The sequence below is a fragment of the Quercus suber genome, unplaced genomic scaffold (assembly GCF_002906115.3).
Source record: "Quercus suber isolate HL8 unplaced genomic scaffold, Cork oak 2.0 scaffold_344, whole genome shotgun sequence".
Lineage (NCBI taxonomy): Eukaryota > Viridiplantae > Streptophyta > Magnoliopsida > Fagales > Fagaceae > Quercus > Quercus suber.
The window spans coordinates 93714-109415 of NW_027069796.1; the positions used below are offsets into that span (position 1 = coordinate 93714).

The 15702-nt window shown below is 34.0% G+C and overlaps 1 protein-coding gene and 1 long non-coding RNA gene across 4 annotated transcripts in view; both read right to left on the reverse strand.

The window, feature by feature from the left end:
- Positions 1 to 4773: 4773 nt before the first annotated feature.
- On the reverse strand, positions 4774 to 7517 carry LOC136061718 (uncharacterized). 3 transcript variants are annotated; one of them, XR_010623567.1, is made up of 5 exons: positions 7309 to 7517; positions 6896 to 6990; positions 6579 to 6699; positions 5171 to 5259; positions 4774 to 5046 (listed from the first exon to the last, which is right to left on the reverse strand). It is a non-coding gene; the product is annotated as an uncharacterized LOC136061718 (long non-coding RNA). The 3 variants fall into 3 exon arrangements; XR_010623566.1 differs by lacking the exon at positions 7309 to 7517 and adding an exon at positions 7202 to 7295; XR_010623568.1 differs by lacking the exon at positions 7309 to 7517 and adding an exon at positions 7202 to 7295 and having other exon boundaries at positions 6579 to 6771.
- Positions 7518 to 8784: 1267 nt separating this feature from the next.
- LOC111982957 (serine/threonine-protein kinase CTR1) overlaps positions 8785 to 15702 on the reverse strand; it is a 15700-nt gene continuing 8782 nt past the window's right edge. The window contains exons 4-14 of the mRNA XM_065759844.1: positions 14632 to 14745; positions 13990 to 14058; positions 13722 to 13822; positions 13512 to 13596; positions 13243 to 13341; positions 12427 to 12495; positions 12170 to 12301; positions 11061 to 11155; positions 10744 to 10864; positions 9194 to 9282; positions 8785 to 9069 (exon numbers count right to left, since the gene is read on the reverse strand). Of these exons, the coding sequence (XP_065615916.1) occupies positions 10789 to 10864; positions 11061 to 11155; positions 12170 to 12301; positions 12427 to 12495; positions 13243 to 13341; positions 13512 to 13596; positions 13722 to 13822; positions 13990 to 14058; positions 14632 to 14745 (840 nt within the window). The 3' untranslated portion in view covers positions 8785 to 9069; positions 9194 to 9282; positions 10744 to 10788. The remainder of the gene's footprint in view (positions 9070 to 9193; positions 9283 to 10743; positions 10865 to 11060; positions 11156 to 12169; positions 12302 to 12426; positions 12496 to 13242; positions 13342 to 13511; positions 13597 to 13721; positions 13823 to 13989; positions 14059 to 14631; positions 14746 to 15702) is intronic.

The following is a 15702-nucleotide window of genomic DNA, read 5'->3' on the forward strand; positions in this document are numbered from 1 at the left end:
ATGCTAGTTTTCAAAATTCTTTTGCAACGTGACAACTAACAATTTTTATATTTATTGTTATTTAAAAAAAAAATCTGGAAAAGCCTGATCATTTCATAAGACAAACTTACAAAAGAGAGTCATCATATGAGAAAACTACCAATTCACTCTAGCATCTCTCGGTACCTAATGGTATAACTTAACTCAACAGGGTAATCCTTTAACCAGATGCGCCAATTGATTTTTATCTTGGAACTCGAGTTTTAGACACTCGAGATGCTAGTTTTCAAAATTCTTTTGCAACGTGACAACTAACTAAATTTTTTAATATTTATTGTTATTTAAAAAAAAAATTCTGGAAAAGCCTGATCATTTCATAAGACAAACTTACAAAAGAGAGTCATCATATGAGAAAACTACCAATTCACTCTAGCATCTCTCGGTACCTAATGGTATAACTTAACTCAACAGGGTAATCCTTTAACCAGATGCGCCAAGTATCACCATGTTGAGCAAGTCTGGCTAGTAAATGGACAGATTGGTTGGCCCCTCGTCGAGCATGATTGAATCGAATGTCCCTGAAAAGAAACACCCCAACTCTGCTGTATCTCAGATATCAAGTGACCAAAGCTACTCCCATACTACAATCTAACTGAACCACAATGATGATCACGGTAGAGTCATCTTCTAAAATCAATCACTGAGCACCTATATCTCGTGCAAACACCAGCCCTTCTTCCATCTCTACCATAAAAAGTCCCTTGCAATCTTGATCATCACCATCTCGAATTATCGCTCCCATGCCAAACTCACCAGTTTCTTCAAAAAGGGTGTTTATTACTGCTCGAGTTTGGGTTTTGATTAGTGCTTGAGCTTTGCTTTTTTAGTAAAAATACTTCCTTCCATCCATCAAAATGAATATTATATTTACATTAGTATGTTTAATTCACACATGCATTGATGCATCAACTTATGATTGTTTTTTTCTTCTTTCCTTCTATTTGGATTGTAAGGTAACTTTTTGCCTTTTTTTTTTTCAATGCTAAAATACTTTTTAAACTTTTTCAAATTTAGATTTGAGAATTTAGAGTATACATGTAGGTACATAAATAGCTTAACAGACAACTTGTACCCTTGACCTTTTTTTTCTTTTTTTAATGATGATTTCGTACCCTTGACTATTGATTCCTTATAAGTTAAATGGATTCTACAAATATTAGTTTGCAATCCGTCTAATACATGAGGCTTTTTCTTTTTAAAAAAATTAATTAAAATAAATATTGTTTATTAAGTTTTAAGGTATTAGCAACAATATAATATAAAGACGTTGACACGTTTTTAACTTTGAATCACAAAATGTTAAATTTGTGGGTTCTAGTTAGCTCAACTGATAAAGTCTCTGATAGTTGAATTAGAGATATGAGAAACTCTCTCAAAAAAAAAAATGTTAAACTTGTATCAATGGAAAAAAAATAAATGTTTGTAAGTTCCGATTAACTCAATTAGTAATTTCTTCTTTCTCAAAAAATAAAATAAAATAAAATAAAATAAAATTAGCAATTTCTTGTCATCGAGCAAGAGATCTAAAGATTACACTGCCTGCACTTAAAAAATCATTTAATATCTTGACCTGATAATAAATAGTAATTGTGAGGTCATAGAGCCCAGTAACATGCATTCACCTTTCATACTGGACCTGAGGCCTATAATCAAATATGAAGAAGGCAGCGGTGGTCATGACAACCCGAGAAACCTTGTCAAGGACAACTCTGTCCTCGGCTAGCCAAAGCCGAGGTAGAAGAAAAGTGATTTACCAGCAAAGACAATCTTCCAAAGCACTTCAAGGAAAATGATAAGTACAACAAGTAAGCACACTGGAGCATAGCGGTAGACCAATTCCAGGAAAAACTGCTGCCTTCATATTAAATGCTCTACAACCAACCCTCTGGCCATATTAATGTTGAAATGATACCTAAGCAGTGGCTTTTCAGACTCACAACTACTATCTAAGAGCTTTAGGAGGAGGTTGACGTGACAAAGACCAACAACAACAGATCTGACCTGCACGTGTATGGTGGAGATGAAGGAGGAGAGTAGTATATAAGGAAGAAAGAGTTCTAAGAAAAAGGATCAGGATTTTACCAAAGAAAACACTGTAGCAATCTAAGCTAACTTTGTAACCATTGTCACTGTCACTCAAGAAATAATAAGTTGAAGCTCCTCGAACTAGTGCCGAGGATTGAATTGCTTGCCTAAGTCTATATTCGTTTTACTTATTCATTCTTTAAATAATTTTAAGCTGTTGTTATACTCATCAAAGCCTAGTTCTTCTACCCACTCTCTACAATTTTATTGTATTGGGCTTGTTGGGCTTGATTTACTTATCCCTTAGGAAAAGTGCTCAAACCTAATCCCTACAATAATTATCATAAAATGAACATTATAGGTTGAAATTATATCGTATCTATCAAAAAAGAAAAAACAAATGCTTTCTTCTAATTTTTCAGTCTCAAAGAAGGTTTTAATTTATAGTTCAAAATAGCATATATATTATATGTGATGAAAATAACGTATATAATATGCTATGAATTTATTGAAGTAATTTTTTTTTTTTGAGAAGAATATTGGAGTCAAAGTTAAATGTAACAATGTACAATACTATAATAATAAATGATTTTTTTTTCTTTTAAACCCATGATTTACTCTTCTAATAAATATACTTGGACAAATTAGAACCCATTGTCAAAAAGATTCCAAAACCAAAGGAAGGGGCCAGCATAATGCAACTGAAGAAATATAATGAAAATAAGACAAGAAGAAATGTATAATAAAAGAATAAAAAATGAAAATGAAATAGCATTTCCACTCCTATTCAAGTGTAATGCTTTGTTCAATTGAGCAAAAAAAGAAAAATAAAAAAAAGGTATAATGCTTTGTTCAAACTTCAAAGTAAATAGTTCTCAGTTCTCACGCGAATTTTATCAAACTAGTTGCTAACCCATGTGATGCACAATGTATAATAAAAGAATAAAAAATAAAAATGAAATAGCATTTCCACTCCTATTCAAGGGTAATGCTTTGTTCAATTTAGCAAAAAAAGAAAAAAAAAAAAAAAAAAGGTATAATGCTTTGTTCAAACTTCAAAGTAAATAGTTCTCAGTTCTCACACGAATTCTATCAAACTAGTTGCTAATCTATGTGACGCATGGAAAAGCTATTGATAACTTTCCCAATATGAAAAGAAAAAAAAAATCGAGATCATGGTGTAAAAACTTATCTAATGAGAACCCAATGGTATACTATCAAGCCCACTATCATGCAATATGCAATGATATCGTTGAAAGTAAAATATTATTTAATAATATCATATATACTATCAAGCCCACTTCTCAAATTTATAAAAAAAAAAAAAAAAAAATCAAGTTCCCACTTCAAGTTAAAGGACGATTTGAGCCAGTTTTCTCTGCACCTCAGGCCCACAATTATGACCCGAAATGTTGGCCCAAAAGATTTTAAGTTTAACTGTATACTCCTTCGATTGGGGTTGCAGGTTTAATTCTCTAATAGATACAATTTGATCTTAAGCTCTACCCAAAAAAAAAAAAAAAGGAAAAAAAATGAAAAATGAAAAATGAAAATGAAGTCGCTAATCCAAATTTCCAGATAAAAAATCCTAAGCTCTTTCACGAACGATGACCAGGAGAAGAAGACGACGCTTTAGAAGGTTTTTTTTTCCTACAGTGCTCTCCGTATCTCCTTATCATCTCTTTCATCTTCTCTTTATTTTTATTTTCTTTTGCCCACAATAAGATCCACTCCCTTTCTTCTCTTCTTCTTCTATCAAATGCTTTGAAAGTTGAAAAATGGGAAACGGGTTTGGTGGAGTTGGGACCGGAAAAGTTGAAAACAGAAAACTTCAATTGAGAGAGAGATTTAAGGCCTGAGGCTGAGGGAGAAACAATTAAGAAGATGAAAAAAGATGAAAATAAGCATACCTCAAAGCAATGATTGGGTGTTTTGGATCATTGGAGATAAAGACCGGAATAGGAGTGAAGGAGGTTTCTTACGCTGGTTTTCAGTTCGCTAATAGTCGGGATTTTGTTTTTTGTTTTGGAGGAAGGAGAAGGGGTGGATCTTTGTTTTGGAGGAAGGAGAAGGAAAACGGTGGAGGAAAGAGAAAGGGTCTGCATTTTGTTTGGCAAAGGTGGAGATTGGGGATTTAGGGAGTCGATTTGAGCTTTGGCATGGCATCGTGAAAGGGAAAGGCAAAGTCTTCGTGAAAGGGAAACGCAGAGTCGGGTTTTAAAAAAGTTTTATTACATTTTTTTTTTTAATATTATGCTGACATGGAAAACTGTGGAAGCGTCAAAAGTTTCGGTTATATATATATATATATATAGATAAGTTCATAGTACAATTTCTCATGCTATATTCAGTAAATATACATTTTCCCAATCAATAAAACAATTCACCTCTTGTATAAAAATTTTAAAATTTTAAGGTATCCTAAAATTATATATATACCAAGATTTATTATAGTATCGTTTGTAGATACATTTAATTTAATTCACAAACAAAAATTAAACTTATGGTAATAAAATGCCTTTCTTGAAGCAAATTTTTCATAGCTTCATGAAAGATTTAGATTCATAGTTCAGAATAACACATGTTTTATGTGATGAATTCATGATAGTCTACAATCCGATGTAATCAACATCAATGTAGTTTCTCTCCAAAAAAAAATCAATGTAGTTTTCCTGCCAAAGAAAAAAACACTCATACTGCCACAACAAATATTTTTAAAAAGTACATCCACTTATTCAAAAAATAATTAATTACAGTAAAAAAGAAGTTACAAACTTCCACTAATTATTCCAAAATAAATATTTAAAATAAAAATAGTACAAACTTCTAGTAATTATTCAACAATTTAAATTCAAATAATTTTATCCCTTGTTAGTGACTTTTATACTTCAGCTTTTAAAAATCCTATCGGTCCAATGTGTCAATAACCATAGCTTTGAACATATCTTTTAATCTCATAATTTCTTCATCTAATAACCATATCTGGACAAATCAGAACCCAGTGTTAAAAAAAAATCCAAAACCCAAAAAGAGCCTTCATAATGCAAGAGAAACAATGAAAATAAAAACTAGAATAAACAAAAACAATGAAAATGGAGTAGCTCACCTAATATCGATGTTGGAATTTTTGGCATCCCAGTATTTCACCAATCTTGTTCAACTTCTTAAGCAGATGGGTTTTACATACACCAGTAACTACAAAAGCACCACAGAGGTAAAGAACACATTTCATCATGGCCATGATTGTGTCATAGGGATGATTAATATTTCGGGAGACTGTTAAGATGGGAATAAGGAGATAAACATCCCAAGCAAGAAACAATTATTTTTACCCTAACTGACACAAACATTAGGATTCTGAACACTGCCATTGGGCTCCACTTTAAACATAAAATTTAGTTTTGAAAAATATAAGACCAGGACTTAGAAGACTAGATCTCTTTGGTGAATATTCTTTAGTACATAACCGCATTCATTGAACTTAACCATCTGTCCTACTGGCTCATGTTGAAATCAGATCAAACGACCGTACAAGAGAGCCCTAGCTCCATTCAGATGTCACGAGACATTGAGTGAGAAGGTCTTGTATCTCTTACGAACTAAAATATAATGCTTATATATAATACTCACGAGACAAATGCTTTATTGAAGCCAGCTGATTAATCAAACCTCTTTTGTTACTTTCAAGAAAAAGAATATAAATTTATGACAGGCTCTTTCTAAGGAAAATTAATTAATTTGATGATCTATAATCAGAAGACCATTTGAATGTGGGTCAGGCTATAAATGAACCAAGTCATTCATAAATAGCTTTGGCTTAGTGCGATAAAAAAACGTGTTCATGTTTGTTTGTTTATAAACAAGCCAAGCTTGAGCCGTAGTTTTAGGTTTGTTTAATAATGAGTCGAGCCTAAGAAGAAGAAAAAAAATTTGTTCATGAACCGGTTCATGAACAATAGGGCTCTATAAAAAACAAGCCGAGCCTAAACTCATTTATGGACTTGGTAATAAACTTTGTATGGGCATTAAATATAAACGCATGAATGTAGGGTTTGTGTTGGGGAGATAACACCTTGGGCAATGGGCAGCCTCCAATTGAGTAATTAATATAATATATAGAGACCCTATTTAACTCAAAAGCTTAAGTTTATGAGTTTAGGTCCAACTATGTTATATTAACCACTCCCTCTTGTCATTCTTATTCAATGTGAGACCTCACTCACACGTGCATACTTGGTTTGAGCTCAAGCTGAGCTTAAACATTTTACTTTTGTTCTCAAGCCAACTCAACCACTCAATACTCAAAAAAGCTAGGCTAGTTTACAGCCCTAAATGTGTGCCAGCTAATGCAATCGAAAGATACAAGATATCTCTTACACAAGCACATCTAAATCTATTTTACCATAAGAGCTTGTAACTAAGGCAGACACACCCAAATGATTAAGGAAATAAGAATTCCTGCTAGTTTCAGAGAATCAAAAGGATGGCATGCATCTACAAACATATATTCTTACCGGTGTTCCACCTCTGTAGATAAATTATGGAATGTGTGCATGAACTCATTGAGGCCTGCAATTTATCATTTGCTGCAAAAGTTTCATAATATACGAGAATGAAGGGCGTTTCCAGGGCTCACTGCAGTATCACCCAGCACTTCATTAGAAGAGAGAGAGAGAGATGCAAAATCACATGATTGCCTTGTGCTGGCTGGGTTTGAGAGACATGAATTCCACTCCATTTTTTAGAGAAAACTAGTGCATGAAAGTTCTGACATCTTTTGATAAGAAACAACATGAAATCATTGATCTAATGATTGTTATTATCCATTTACCTAGCCCAGCATGCCTCAATCAAGGCAGCCACTTCATGATTTACAGTATTTGGAATATCAAGCCTTTCACCCTTAAAACCAACAGCTGCGACAACCTGCAACAATGATGAATCATATTTGTCAAGCTACACCTAAACAATATAGAATCCACAATTCCACATACAAGGAACTGCACCTCATAGCAACATAAGAAATCAATAAACTCTGAGATTGAGTTGCAAATTTAGTGCTCAAAATTTAAGATAGATTAAGCTAAGCAATAAAAGTAATTGATTTTCTAGCACCATTTTGAGAAAGTGAATCTACCTATAAGAGTTAATCCATGAAGACCTCAGGTGGACTAACTTAGAATTAACAGAACATAACTGAAGCATTAAAACTGATGACTTTAAGGAAATATTATTAGATTCTACCTTCTATTGGAGGCCTTAAAATAGGAATTTATTGCATAAGGATAGTATCCATTTTCTATATTTTCTTTTCCGGGTCCCATCAGTCTTTCTTCAAGTTGTAAAGGTGACTTAAGGAAGCAGATCATCAATTTTCCACCACAAATGTTCAACTTGTCCTACCATTTATTTCTAGTCATACATGTCTTGAAATAATATATTTAGCACATTATATCATTCACTTCAGTTGCAGCCAGCTCACAACCGATTTTAGTTACTGAGTCCATTTGTTGTCACCTACCTCTCTACCCAAAAAAAAAAAAAAAGGAAAAAAAATGAAAAATGAAAAATGAAAATGAAGTCGCTAATCCAAATTTCCAGATAAAAAATCCTAAGCTCTTTCACGAACGATGACCAGGAGAAGAAGACGACGCTTTAGAAGGTTTTTTTTTCCTACAGTGCTCTCCGTATCTCCTTATCATCTCTTTCATCTTCTCTTTATTTTTATTTTCTTTTGCCCACAATAAGATCCACTCCCTTTCTTCTCTTCTTCTTCTATCAAATGCTTTGAAAGTTGAAAAATGGGAAACGGGTTTGGTGGAGTTGGGACCGGAAAAGTTGAAAACAGAAAACTTCAATTGAGAGAGAGATTTAAGGCCTGAGGCTGAGGGAGAAACAATTAAGAAGATGAAAAAAGATGAAAATAAGCATACCTCAAAGCAATGATTGGGTGTTTTGGATCATTGGAGATAAAGACCGGAATAGGAGTGAAGGAGGTTTCTTACGCTGGTTTTCAGTTCGCTAATAGTCGGGATTTTGTTTTTTGTTTTGGAGGAAGGAGAAGGGGTGGATCTTTGTTTTGGAGGAAGGAGAAGGAAAACGGTGGAGGAAAGAGAAAGGGTCTGCATTTTGTTTGGCAAAGGTGGAGATTGGGGATTTAGGGAGTCGATTTGAGCTTTGGCATGGCATCGTGAAAGGGAAAGGCAAAGTCTTCGTGAAAGGGAAACGCAGAGTCGGGTTTTAAAAAAGTTTTATTACATTTTTTTTTTTAATATTATGCTGACATGGAAAACTGTGGAAGCGTCAAAAGTTTCGGTTATATATATATATATATATAGATAAGTTCATAGTACAATTTCTCATGCTATATTCAGTAAATATACATTTTCCCAATCAATAAAACAATTCACCTCTTGTATAAAAATTTTAAAATTTTAAGGTATCCTAAAATTATATATATACCAAGATTTATTATAGTATCGTTTGTAGATACATTTAATTTAATTCACAAACAAAAATTAAACTTATGGTAATAAAATGCCTTTCTTGAAGCAAATTTTTCATAGCTTCATGAAAGATTTAGATTCATAGTTCAGAATAACACATGTTTTATGTGATGAATTCATGATAGTCTACAATCCGATGTAATCAACATCAATGTAGTTTCTCTCCAAAAAAAAATCAATGTAGTTTTCCTGCCAAAGAAAAAAACACTCATACTGCCACAACAAATATTTTTAAAAAGTACATCCACTTATTCAAAAAATAATTAATTACAGTAAAAAAGAAGTTACAAACTTCCATTAATTATTCCAAAATAAATATTTAAAATAAAAATAGTACAAACTTCTAGTAATTATTCAACAATTTAAATTCAAATAATTTTATCCCTTGTTAGTGACTTTTATACTTCAGCTTTTAAAAATCCTATCGGTCCAATGTGTCAATAACCATAGCTTTGAACATATCTTTTAATCTCATAATTTCTTCATCTAATAAACATATCTGGACAAATCAGAACCCAGTGTTAAAAAAAAATCCAAAACCCAAAAAGAGCCTTCATAATGCAAGAGAAACAATGAAAATAAAAACTAGAATAAACAAAAACAATGAAAACGGAGAAGCTCACCTAATATCGATGTTGGAATTTTTGGCATCCCAGTCTTTCACCAATCTTGTTCAACTTATTAAGCAGATGGGTTTTACATACACCAGTAACTACAAAAGCACCACAGAGGTAAAGAACAGATTTCATCATGGCCATGATTGTGTCATAGGGATGATTAATATTTCGGGAGACTGTTAAGATGGGAATAAGGAGATAAACATCCCAAGTAAGAAACAATTATTTTTACCCTAACTGACACAAACATTAGGATTCTGAACACTGCCATTGGGCTCCACTTTAAACATAAAATTTAGTTTTGAAAAATATAAGACCAGGACTTAGAAGACTAGGGCCCGTTTGGTTTGTGTTTTCAAACAACATTTTTTAGTTTTTAAACTGCATTTCACGCATTTCAACACACTTTTTCACCTACACGTATTTCAAAAAATCACAAACAACAATTTTCAAACTACTCTACCAAACACCCCCTAGATCTCTTTGGTGAATATTCTCTAGTACATAACCGAATTCATTGAACTTAACCATCTGTCCTACTGGCTCATGTTGAAATCAGATCAAACGACCATACAAGAGAGCCCTAGCTCCATTCAGATGTCACGAGACATTGAGTGAGAAGGTCTTGTATCTCTTACGAACTAAAATATAAAACTTATATATAATACTTACGAGACAAATGCTTTATTGAAGCCAGCTGATTAATCAAACCTCTTTTGTTACTTTCAAGAAAAGGAATATAAATTTATGACAGGCTCTTTCTAAGGAAAATTAATTAATTTGATGATCTATAATCAGAAGACCATTTGAATGTGGGTCAGGCTATAAATGAACCAAGTCATTCATAAATAGCTTTGGCTTAGTGCGATAAAAAAACGTGTTCATGTTTGTTTGTTTATAAACAAGCCAAGCTTGAGCCGTAGTTTTAGGCTTGTTTAATAATGAGTCGAGCCTAAGAAGAAGAAAAAAAATTTGTTCATGAACCGGTTCATGAACAATAGGGCTCTATAAAAAACAAGCCGAGCCTAAACTCATTTATGGACTTGGTAATAAACTTTGTATGGGCATTAAATATAAACGCATGAATGTAAGGTTTGTGTTGGGGAGATAACACCTTGGGCAATGGGTAGCCTCCAATTGAGTAATTAATATAATATATAGAGACCCTATTTAACTCAAAAGCTTAAGTTTATGAGTTTAGGTCCAACTATGTTATATTAACCACTCCCTCTTGTCATTCTTATTCAATGTGGGACCTCACTCACACGTGCATACTTGGTTTGAGCTCAAGCTAAGCTTAAACATTTTACTTTTGTTCTCAAGCCAACTCAACCACTCAATACTCAAAAAAGCTAGGCTAGTTTACAGCCCTAAATGTGTGCCAGCTAATGCAATCGAAAGATACAAGATATCTCTTACACAAGCACATCTAAATCTATTTTACCATAAGAGCCTCTAACTAAGGCAGACACACCCAAATGATTAAGGAAATAAGAATTCCTGCTAGTTTCAGAGAATCAAAAGGATGGCATGCATCTACAAACATATATTCTTACCGGTGTTCCACCTCTGTAGATAAATTATGGAATGTGTGCATGAACTCATTGAGGCCTGCAATTTATCATTTGCTGCAAAAGTTTCATAATATACGAGAATGAAGGGCGTTTCCAGGGCTCACTGCAGTATCACCCAGCACTTCATTAGAAGAGAGAGAGAGAGATGCAAAATCACATGATTGCCTTGTGCTGGCTGGGTTTGAGAGACATGAATTCCACTCCATTTTTTAGAGAAAACTAGTGCATGAAAGTTCTGACATCTTTTGATAAGAAACAACATGAAATCATTGATCTAATGATTGTTATTATCCACTTACCTAGCCCAGCATGCCTCAATCAAGGCAGCCACTTCATGATTTACAGTATTTGGAATATCAAGCCTTTCACCCTTAAAACCAACAGCTGCGACAACCTGCAACAATGATGAATCATATTTGTCAAGCTACACCTAAACAATATAGAATCCACAATTCCACATACAAGGAACTGCACCTCATAGCAACATAAGAAATCAATAAACTCTGAGATTGAGTTGCAAATTTAGTGCTCAAAATTTAAGATAGATTAAGCTAAGCAATAAAAGTAATTGATTTTCTAGCATCATTTTGAGAAAGTGAATCTACCTATAAGAGTTAATCCATGAAGACCTCAGGTGGACTAACTTAGAATTAACAGAACATAACTGAAGCAATAAAACTGATGACTTTAAGGAAATATTATTAGATTCTACCTTCTATTGGAGGCCTTAAAATAGGAATTTATTGCATAAGGATAGTATCCATTTTCTATATTTTCTTTTCCGGGTCCCATCAGTCTTTCTTCAAGTTGTAAAGGTGACTTAAGGAAGCAGATCATCAATTTTCCACCACAAATGTTCAACTTGTCCTACCATTTATTTCTAGTCATACATGTCTTGAAATAATATATTTAGCACATTATATCATTCACTTCAGTTGCAGCCAGCTCACAACCGATTTTAGTTACTGAGTCCATTTGTTGTCACCTACCATTCATTTAAATTCAGACATTTTTTTGAAGAACTATTCCAGCACTCAGTTGAAGCCAGCACACTGCTAGTTACAGTAACTGAGTTTATTTGTAGTCACCACCTACGGCCTACCATTCATTGAAATTCAGACACGGTTTGAAGAATTATACCTAGTATACCATATTTAGCACTCAGTTGAAGCCAGCTCACTGCTAGTTCCAGTAACTGAGTCCATTTTTAGTACTGCCAGAAAAAGACATTAGTATTCAATACCGTTCACTAATTTGACAATATTTTTCCCCAATTAACCCTACTTTTGTTACATTCATCTTCAAAGAGATTCTTTATATCAATGATCAAGTGCACAAATATAAAGACCCATATTTTTCTATAGCTTTACAAACCATCTGGCTTGCAACTAGTTAATTGACAAACAACCTGAGGCGGATTTAAATTTCTCCAAGGCTGTTGCAGGGTCACAAGTTCCCATAAGATAACACCAAAGCTGTAAACATCAGACTTCTCATTTGATGGCTCATTACGGAGAACTTCTGGTGCCATCCACTCAGGCTAATAAAAAACAAACAAAAAGGGTGAGGTGAGCTTTATCACCTGGAACTATCAAATCCTTTATTTAAAAGAAACAGTTAAAGAATGAGACAGATAACAATTTCTTAGGTTCGTGTAGCACTTACAGTTCCTGCAGCTGTTTTAGATGAAAGAAATGTGTTAGCCTTCAAGCGGGAAAGGCCAAAGTCACACACCTGGATGGTCAAATATGTCAAATTTCAACAACAAAAAAAAGAAAAAATGTTTCACCACCAATCTCTCCAAATATAAATAAGCAAAAGAATATGTCAATCTTTATTTTATCTAGCATGAATAATGATGAGAATGTATAAATTAATTTATACAGCAACTAATGAGAGTGGAAGCTATGGTTTTATGTATTCTAAATATGGATTTTGAAATGTAAAGCAATTTTTATCTTCAAATTGAGTAAATAAAAATGAACTTTAGATGAGAAGGGTTTGACCCATCGAGCACATCAGATAGTCTAGATGCAAAATAGAAACAAAGTTTCATTAATATGAAAATGTTGGAGGGAAATTTCACACTTGAATACAAATGTACATTGTTTATATGAGGGTAATTACACTAGTATCACAATATTACAATTTCACCCCTATCACATGCATTCATAACAACCCAAAAAAACTTCTCGATTTTCTACTATTCCATTCCATTTGGAGCCATATCATTGATAAAGTACACCAAACCTTGTGTTAAGTTAAAACTTTTGTTGATTGACTAGAGGGATGGAGAGACATTCCAATATATTTCTCCAATTTAGAATGTTGATTGTTTATGATATTATTTTCCATTGTTCTTTCCCAATTATATTAAGCTTATGTTCATAATCATCATAAAGAAACAAGCTATTAAGAATAGGCACATTTATAGGGAGGGACAATTTGTCATATGTTCGACAGAGAGTTTTTAAGAGTAACCTTTACAGTATATGAAGCATCCACCAACAGGTTTGGAGACTTCAGATCTCGATGAACAATAGGAGGTTTAAGTTGATGAAGATAATTCATCCCCTTTGCCTGTACATAGAAATAAACAGCTTAACCCCAAGGAGATTTATAAACTCATGTCTGGTGTGATAATGATGATGATGGCACCAACTTTTCACCAACAATTAATGGCTCAGATGCCCTGCCCCTGCATAGAAATAACTGAAACGTAATGCTAACTTATGTCGCCAAAGACATACCACATCATAAGCCATATTTAAGCGACGCCTCTCATCCAATATTACTCTGGTGGCAGGCATTCGTAAAAGATTATACAAGCTACCTCTGAAATTCAAAGTGAATATTCTGTTCAGTGAAATATGAAACTGATTCCCAGAATGAACTAATTATTAACATATAAAAAAAGTAGTTAGGATATCTAAGCAAATCATTTCGGTGAGTCTTGATACCTTGATAAATATTCTGTAACTATGGAAAAGTTTGGGGGCTGAGTAACAGCACCCATAAAGAGAACAATGTTTGGATGATGCAAACGTTTCATGATGGCAACCTAACAAGCAAAATCAAAGTAGTGAAAGTACAAATAAAAGATCTCTTGATAAAATCCAGAACAATATATATTTTATTACTCATTAAAAACCAAAAACTGATAGAGCTACTCCTTTCATATTTTAAAAATCTCTCTTTTTTATAAAGCCAAAAGTAGCTAACACATACCTCCCCTAAAAATTCCTTGAAATGCTGTGTGTGGAAATCTTGCCCCATGAGAATTTTGACAGCAACATCCTGAGATTTACATCCTTAGCACTAACAAAATGGATTTGATTGAGATTTTTTTATTGATAAGTAAATATTTCATTACTTAAACACAAAAGCGGCGCTGCCCATGTACACAGGTGTAGACAACAGACCTACATTAAACACTAAAACTATAGCTATCAAGCATCTTTGGCAAAGTAGCAAAAGAGAACAAACCCAAGACATTTATCCAGTCAAACAAAGTCTCGAGGAATATAAGTTACAGGTTAGGGATAGAATTTTCACATCCTTCAAAATTTCTGGCATCCCTCTCCCACCAAAAGTCCCACATGAGACAATGGGGGATCAGGCTCCAAATTGCAACATTACTACATCTGCCAAACTTAAGTTGCCAACTTGCTAAAAGCTCCAAACCCCAAAAAGAGAAAATACCATACTCCAAAGATATCAAGCAATAGGGTAATGGAAGAGGAGATGATCGGTAGTTTTCCCATCCTTCTTACACATGCAACATTAGTCTATAACAATTAGTTACTGTTTCCTGAGGTTATCAGCAGTTAGGATATTCCCTAAAGCTGTTGTCCAGGAGAAAAAGCTGACCTTAATTTGAACTTTAGGCTTCTGTAGACTCCTCCAAGGAAAAGACAAATGGGCTGTAGAATGTAACATTTTATAATAGGATTTGACTTCAAAGATATTGCATGAAGACTGATTTCAACATAGGTATCCACCCTACCTCATCTTATTAACCTAGATAAAATCATGTCCATAAAAGATGAAATGGACTCCAGCTCCCAATTATAGACCAATCGAACAAAGCTAATATCCCAGTGTTAATTACCCACAACAAAATTCAAATGATCTGCCACCAAAGCCACCTTATCACAAGCAATACTGTATAGTTTAGGGAACCTCTCCCTCAGCTGTAGCCTACCACACCAAGAGTCTTGTCAAAACTATATTGAAGAGCCATCACCTACCTTGAAGCTGAACCAATTGAAACCTTCACAACCCTTCCTAATGATCTTCCATAAGCTTACTCCACACGAACCCTGAAGCCCCCACATGCTTCCATATTTATGGTCAACCACCTTTCTCCATAAAGCCTCTCTCTTCAATTGTGTACCTCCAAAACCATTTCCCCAATAATGCTTGATTAAACAAGACTAAATTTCTGATGCCCAAACCACCGCATTGAAGGGGTTCACAGACACTACTTCAATTGACCAAATGAAACTTTAACTCATCTCCAATCTACCTCACAAGAAATTCTTTGAAAATTCTCTATTCAGCAACCAACTTCCATACCCATCCATAGAAATAAGGATATTTAGTAGGTAGGGAGGTTGGACATTCGACCTTAAAGAGAGGCATTCTTTTCCAACCAACCAGACTTCTCTCCATTTTCTCTAGCACATAATTCCAAACAGCCTTCTCTTTAAAAATGGATCCTAAGGGAAGACCCAAATATGTCATGAGTAATTTAGATACTTTACATCCCAAAATAGATACCAATGCTTTTACATTCGACAAATCACCTACCAGTGCTACCAAGTCAGGTGAGGCTCTTTAGGCCCCAAGCAAATCAGTTCCTCTATGAGCTAGGGCTAAATAGGTGGCCACAAGAACACCCCCCCCCCCCCCCCCCCCCCCCCCCCCCAAAAAAAAAAA